This window comes from Mesoplodon densirostris, chromosome 2 (genome assembly GCF_025265405.1).
Source record: "Mesoplodon densirostris isolate mMesDen1 chromosome 2, mMesDen1 primary haplotype, whole genome shotgun sequence".
In the NCBI taxonomy this organism is placed as follows: domain Eukaryota; kingdom Metazoa; phylum Chordata; class Mammalia; order Artiodactyla; family Ziphiidae; genus Mesoplodon; species Mesoplodon densirostris.
The window spans coordinates 114,724,088-114,731,714 of record NC_082662.1 but is presented as its reverse complement, the minus strand read 5'-3'; the positions used below and the strand labels follow the sequence as shown (position 1 = coordinate 114,731,714).

Here is a 7,627-nt window from a genome sequence, read left to right as displayed (position 1 = left end):
AGTAGGGCCAGTGGTGTAGCTCTTTGCTGTCCACAGATTTTGTTACCCAATTAGTACCCACAGTAACATCTTGCTATAGAATCTCACCTCCTGCCCTGTGGTCTCCAGCACAGAGACCCTCAGAGCCGGCTGCACAGCAGGAGAAACCGAGGACCTTACACTCATGTAAACAGACACCCACTTTTGTGATTCAGAGGGCCTGGGGGTGGGGCCTGGGCTTCTTCTAATCCCTGGACCCATCCATGGACATGATCCATTGAATTTCACCAAGGCCTGAAGTCCGAGGCCCCAGAACACCCACCTTATACAATCACGGTCCACAGTCACCCTCGGGGTCCATCACCACCACCTTCCTCAGAAGCATCTCAGTCCACATCAGACTGATCTGGAATCCCTGCTTGGTTGTGGTGACTCCAGTGTACACCCGTGTATACCTGCGCTCTGCAGGGCAAACATGCTGCCCACACAAGTGGGTGTGCCCACGCCGGCCTCCTCCACCTTTCCTTCCTCTCTTCATCTATGGTTGGGCACCGACTCCAGAATGTCTCACTTATACCATTCATCAATGCAAAACCCTCACTGTGCAGCACAGGCATTTAAAAACCAAAGTAGAATTCACTGTCCTCCCAATAAATTTCATTCTTTAAAAAATCATAATGAAATATTAAAATGGACTTGTGCTTGCCAAGGGGGTAGGGGTGGGGGAGGGAAGGATTGGGAGTTTGGGATAAGCAGATGCAAACTTTTTTTTTTTTTTTTTTTGGCCATGCAGCATGGCTTGTTGGATCTTAGTTCCCCAACCAGGGATTGAACCTGGGCCCACGGCAGTGAAAGCACCAAGTCCTAACCACTGGACCACCAGGGAATTCCCAGTTGCAAACTATATAGAATGGGTAAACAACAAGGTCCTACTGTATAGCACAGGGAGCTGTATTCAATGCCCTGTGATAACCCATAATGGAAAATAATATGAAAAAGAATGTATATATGTATAACTGAATCACTTTGTTGCACAGTAGAAATTAACACAATGTTGTAAATCAACTATACTTCAATAAAATAAATTTTAAAAAAAAGAAGGGCTTCCCTGGTGGTGCAGTGGTTGAGGGTCCGCCTGCCAATTCAGGGGACACGGGTTCGTGCCCCGGTCCAGGAAGATCCCACGTGCCGTGGAGCGGCTGGGCCCGTGAGCCATGGCCGCTGAGCCTGCGGATCCGGAGCCTGTGCTCCACAACGGGAGAGGCCACAGCAGGGAGAGGCCTGTGTACCGCCAAAAAAAAAAAAAAAGAAAGAAAATAGTAAGCTATTTTCTTTGTGGACATTGGGCAGCTTTACTAAGCAATTTGAAGTTACCTTAGAAGAAATATCCTAACTGAATATTGCATACTCCCATAGTATGAGTCTTTCCGGATTTTACTGAAAAACTTCATTGTATTCATGTTTTGGATGGTCACGGAAAACTGCTGGTATGAAATAAGATGTGGCTGAGGTTGTTCTGTTGTTTTTAAGTAATACACATCAGCAAGAAGACAGAACTTTCACAGAGAAAGGAAGGGTTGGCAGTATTTGAAGGATAGTGCAGGGCTCACTCTCATGCTCAGGATTGTTGAAGCGACAGGCCACTCAGGCAGCCCACCTGGTCACCACTCTGCTGGAGGGGCTGCTGTGCCCCCAGCCCAGCCCTTGAACACTGCATGGACCAGTTTAAGGCCCTTCAACGGCACACTTCTGCTACTGCAGGAAGGCACACAGTTCCCTGCCTCTGGCCTGTGCTTCTCACAGACATGGAGAAAGGTTTGGTCTCCTTATGCATTAATAAATAAGGAAAATGCTTTCCTTAGTGGCTGTTCCAGGAATTGAGTGTTCCTTGCCATCCTCTACAAGATTCACCATCTGCTCCCCCAAATTCTTCTGGAAAGAGCATCATAAGCATGTCATCCTAACAGTGACACCGTGGAGAAGAGGGAGGCAGCCTCTCCCATTTCCTGCCCCTTACACCCACTCCTGCACCCTCCGTGGGGCCCACACAGCCAAGCCACCATAGGGACATCTGTTTCCTGTGTCGCTTTCTGCAAGACAGGGACCAACCTCAAATGAGACAGTGGCATCCTCAGGGAGTCGATGGGCCCTGTAGGTGTGGTCGTGAGGCTTTCCTCTGATTGCCCAGGCGGCCGGGGGTGGGGTGGGGTCACACAGCAGGGCCTCACACTTCAGCTTTTGGTCTGAGTTACACAATTTCCAGGTTTCCATGCAGTTTCCTCCTCCCCAGCCCTGAACTGTTTACACAGCAACTCTTATCCACAGAGCATCCACACGATGACTTTCCTCTGTTTGGAAGATATGGGATGGCTGTGTCCCAAGTTTTTCTTATTGAGGACCCTTTTCAATAGGGGACAGATGCAGCCTATCTGATGATCAAGAAGTACAAGGTTGCCTTTGTGATTCCGTTAACACCCTCCTGTCCAATAAACAGTCTTCTGATGAATAATGGCCCTTCCTTTTCCTTCCCCACAGGTCCATCACCTGATAATGATGTAAACATGGCAGAAGCAACTACGCCCCTTCCAGAAACCCCAGGGCTCATTTGGGGAAATACTTTCATCATTAAAGTCTTTGAGAGATTGCTACTTATTTCTTAAACTTACCTGATTTTTTTCCCAGAGGTAATTTAATCCTGCATTAAGGGGAAGCTCACCCCAAAATGGTCCTCCTTAATTTTAAACCCATCTTTCCTTACCCCTTTCCCCCATAATCATTCAAGTCTTTCCTTGAAATGACGCAGGTGCCAAAGCATAATTATCCCTCAAGCATAATTTTTGGAACTTATTTATTTCAAACATTTACAATTTTCACTTTAAATGCAAAGTAGCTGGTAAAAAGAGAAAACATTGAAAAACATCATACTGACCCTTTGCCCCATATACAGACATCATCAGCCTTTGGTATTTGCTTTCAGGTAATTAAGTAAAAAAATAAAAACAAAAACTTAAAACTATTATTTCTCTCCAGAAAAAAACAATGTAAAGTTGAGGTATTCTATTTAACGGATGTGTGATCTCCATCCAAATATGGTTTCTCTATTAATTAACAGCCTTGCTACATGCTGTTCCAATCCTTTCCTTCTGAAGTATATCAGCATTTGAGCATATGTTCATACAACTGACAATGTTCCTTAATAATCATTAAGGTTGCCATAGAAACTCACTGGCGCTGGGGCCAGGCTACACCAAGGACACGATGCTGGAAGGACCTTTCGGGGATGCTCAGGAGTGTCTGGCACAGAAGCTGAGCCAGCTGGGCTCCCTTTCAGCAACAGCCCCACTGCCAACTGCTGCATAGAAGGCTGGAATCCAGGCTCATGCTCCCAAGGACCACCAGTTGCCCCTGCTTCTCCAAATTAAGATAAATTTCTCACCAACTCCTCCCCAACTGGGTCAATCTTAAGTGCCTTTGATGAAGCGACATAGCGCAGCACTAAAGCAGCCAGGCAAGACATTCCTGAACATTCTGCAGGAAACCCACAAACCATGACCACCACTCCCAGCCTGCCCTGCTCAGCTCTGTTCACCACCAGGTGGGCTCCCAATCCATTCCAGCATCAGATTCCACCCCTTGTAATGGTGTTTCCTTCCCTTGGGGGCAGCTGGGAAATGGCAGACACTCGGGGTGAGCCAAGAGCCTGGCCAACAAACTGCAAGGGCAAGGCTCCATCGGGGCAAAGAGCTCTCAGAGTCACCAAGGGCTTTGTAGACACATTCAATGCTACCTCCTCGACCTTTTTTTTTTTTCATTAATGCTACAAAAATTAATGACCACTTTAACTGAGACCTTGATCTAGCATATTTTCAACTTTTCCCACCCAGCAGGATAAGTTGCCCGTCTTTAACAAAAATTGTCGCTGTGCTAACATTTCACATCTGGCTGTGTAGCAGATTGCTACAGGTATTAGGTGAGTAGCATCACTGTTGAGGATAAAAGGCAGCACATGTGCTGCAGAAACACAGGCAAGAATGACCTGTGGATTGAAACACACATTCACTGACCACAGATTGAAGGACAGAGAAAGCTTAGGGTGTATACCTGTGTACACTGAGCAAGGCCTACAACCCAGAGAAGACAAATATTTTTCCTTCATCTATACTAGCTTATAAAAAAATAAAGGGAAAAAACCCCTCTTCAATTAAAAAAAATGCAGTTCCGTTCCAATAATAATGAAAGCAATAACAATTTGGAGATCAAAGCTGCCTAGCTCTCAGCAATCATGAGCTATCTGGATTTCACATCTTCCACTAGCACCGCTCTGCCTGGCTCTGGTAATATTACACGTGGGTAAAACTTTGTCAAGAGTTAAAGAACCGTGGGCACAGAATCACCCTATCTCATGCAGACTCTCATTTTTTATATTTCCCTTTAACAGCATTTTTGCTGTTCTCAGTCAAGGAAAATTTAGAGAAAAACAAAACAAAACAAAACCACCTGCCTCACTTTTGTCAAGTTAAGATTAGCTGCCAAAAGCAGAAACAGGGTCTGAAATTTACAGCCAAAGCCAGCAATGAAAATCACTGCGTAGTCCAACATCATAACAGTTTGAACCTGGCAAACGGTAAATAAAACATGGTCATTTCCATCCTTTCCCCACCTATCTGGTGCTGGTGGTTATTTTTCTAAAAGGGGAGACTACTAGAAACGTTTTGTGGTCTGGTAAATTTTTAGTGGTGGTTACACGACTGATTTTAATCACAGCTTCATTCTGGGACATCCCAGAATACTTGAGGGTGCTTGTTTGGGTAACCACTAACATCACTGAATTTTCAAAGCCCAGACAGAAAAGTGAACTGAAGTGGTTAGTGTAGTCTCACGGCTAGACATTTACTCGGTGCTTCAAACTAGCTGAACTGAATCACATTCAAGGAACTAACTAAAGAGAGGAAGGCACCAAGTTTAGGGTTTGTTTGTTTGTTTTAATGAACCTCCTCTGATACCCAAGGGCTCGTGGCTTTCAGGGGTGGGGATTTTCAGCTGATCTGCTGGGTAATCGTGGGAGGCTTGCTTCCCAGCACTGTGACACGGAGCTGGACACCATTTCCTTCTCAGCCGCCTGGGGGAGTAGTAACAAGCTGCTTTTCCGCTAAATTAGAGAAGAGGCAGACTTTTTTTTTTTTTTCACTTTTTAAGGCAAAAACAAAATTTAGAATGAAACCAGAGTCTCTTCTCTAATAGGGCAAAATCTGCTTTTCTCCTCCTTTTTCACTTGACTCAGTTTTGTGCTAAACAAAGCTATTGTGTTTTTCCCCCATTATTTCTATACTGACCCTCAGCTAATACTGGATCTTCCACCCTCTGAAGATAAAATAGTCAGCAGCTTTTAAAAACCAAATTAAAATCCATTCTTGCCGGGTTCTTTTGTCTTTTCGCATAAATATTACCTTCCCTGGTTACTCAGGCTCAGCTGAAACCAAAATAAACAAAGCTGGAATAAGGCAGCTTTGATTTCACCACTGGCAGAAGCTCTCCCTAATGCAAGTTCTCATTTTGGAGGGCCAGGGGAGGGGGAGAATGGAGAATGGTGGTTTGCAGAGGCCACTGTCCCCCTCAGCAATGCTATGACAGACAAGCATGGAGACCCTGTCCCCACCACTCCCCTCCTTCCCCGCGGCTTCTTTCCTGAAGTCCTGGGATCCAAAAAGGGAAATCGAGCCAGTGCAGTTGCTTCTGGATTCAGCAAGTGCCCAGGACTATCATTCACATTTATAAAAATGCTAATGAGGAACTAATTATAATTCCATTTCAAACCATCAGGCCCTGAGATACTATCACCCCCCTCTCAGCTGTTCAGTGAAGAAAAGCAGGTAAGACTTTCCCCCAGCCACAGTGGTTTAAGAAAAGCCAATCTCAGGCCTAGAAAAACTGAATTGCGAAGGCACTTGGGCTTCAAGAAGCTAGAAGATGAAACTGTGTGGTGGGCCAAGAGATAAGTGACTCGGGGAGTCTTTGGCTGGACATTCATCCCACCCGCCTGAGGGTGCAGCTCCTGGAGGTGGGTCGGGGTGCGCGGGAGGCCAGCAACTTGTCCACACCAAGCCCAGAGGGGAGTCTGAGGCCTGTGCAGCCACCCAGCTCTGCCCACCTGAGTGTCCGGTAGAGTCTTGACAGCCCTCTCTTCACGGGGGCCTGAGTTCACTCTAAGCCCTGTAAGCAGGGCATTGGAGGAAGAGTGGTTCAAAAACTCAACCATCTCTTCCTTCTGAACAGACGCAGCAAAACTTTTTTTCACCCAGCACAGAACTTTCTGCGAGGCCCTTCTGTAGAGGTGAAGCCAGAGGCCCCGAGCACCCAAGATGAGCTGGCATGGCAGTGCGGAGCGTCTTTTGCTAAGTCAGTTTGTGCTTCAGCATCCACACAGTCCAGGGGGCCTGACACCCCAGGCTGCCAGGTGCCGCCCGGCCAGCCAGCTATCTGGGGAAGAAGTAGTCTCTGTTGCTGACGTCATAAGGGCTCTGAGGGCCACTGGCATCTGGTCGGCTAGTCCTCGAGGTGTTGTCAGACCCAAGGCTGCTGGGGGACACCGGCGGGGAGATGAGGGGCACGAGCACTGGGGTGGGCTTGGGCCTCTCAGGGACCAGCTGTCCCAAAGAATACGGTGGGTGCACGCTTGTCTTGCCTTCTTTCAGAGCCTGCAGCTTCCCCGTCTTCTTGAACCTTCACACAGACACACAAAGACAAACCATGCAAATGTTGAGTTCCCTCTGTGATAAACCCGCGAGAAAAACACCAACAGCTGGCTGCCCTGGTGGCCTGGCACTCCTGGGTTTCAGCTCCAAGAAGTAATAACTATTTATTCATTGGCTGTTTATTGTTACCAGGAGTTACACAATCCTCTGAAGAGTCATCAAAAATATCCCAAGAGGGCTTCCCTGGTGGCGCAGTGGTTAAGAATCCGCTTGCCAATGCAGGGGACACGGGTTCAAGCCCTGCTCCAGGTAGATCCCACATACCGTGGAGCAACTATGCCTGTGTGCCACAACTACTGAGCCTGCACTCTACAGCCCGCAAGCCACAACTACTGAGCCCACGTGCCACAGCTACTGAAGTCCACACGCCTAGAGCCCGTGCTCTGCAACAAGAGAAGCCACCGCAATGAGAAGTCTGCGCACCACAACGAAGAGTAGTCCCCGCTTGCTGCAACTAGAGAAAGCCCGCGCACAGCAACGAAGACCCAACGCAGACAAAAATAAATAAATAAATAAATAAAATACCCCAAGAGAATAGGTATGTGTTGTGGGTCCAGTTTACCAGTGGGGAAACTGAGGCTTTGAGAGTGTGGCTTTGAGTGTCCCTTTACAGAACCGAGAATTTAGTTTGTCCTGCTCCAGAGGCTACCCAGAGGGGCCCCTCAGTCAAATTAACACTGGCCAGAGGTGGAGAATTTGCAGCTGCCTTTAACAGCAGGGAAAAGGCTGTACTGCTCCCTCAGCAGCCCTCCTGCTCCTCTTGCTTCTAATATTCCCAGCGTCCCCAATTCTCCTTACACCTCTGGGTCCCCTCACACCATGCTGGCACGTTCTCAGACTCGGCCGTGGGCACCACTTGGGCACAAGTGACTCATCTGACAGGAAAGTCAATGTTA

General features: G+C 47.4%; 1 protein-coding gene across 2 annotated transcripts in view; it reads right to left on the bottom strand.

Moving 5' to 3' along the window:
• Positions 1-2,810: 2,810 nt before the first annotated feature.
• The window catches only part of IL6R (interleukin 6 receptor), a 51,290-nt gene continuing 46,473 nt past the window's right edge, over positions 2,811-7,627 (bottom strand). For both annotated transcript variants that reach the window (XM_060090630.1, XM_060090631.1), the window contains one exon: positions 2,811-6,699. In XM_060090630.1, the coding sequence (XP_059946613.1) occupies positions 6,453-6,699 (247 nt within the window). In that variant the 3' untranslated portion in view covers positions 2,811-6,452. The remainder of the gene's footprint in view (positions 6,700-7,627) is intronic.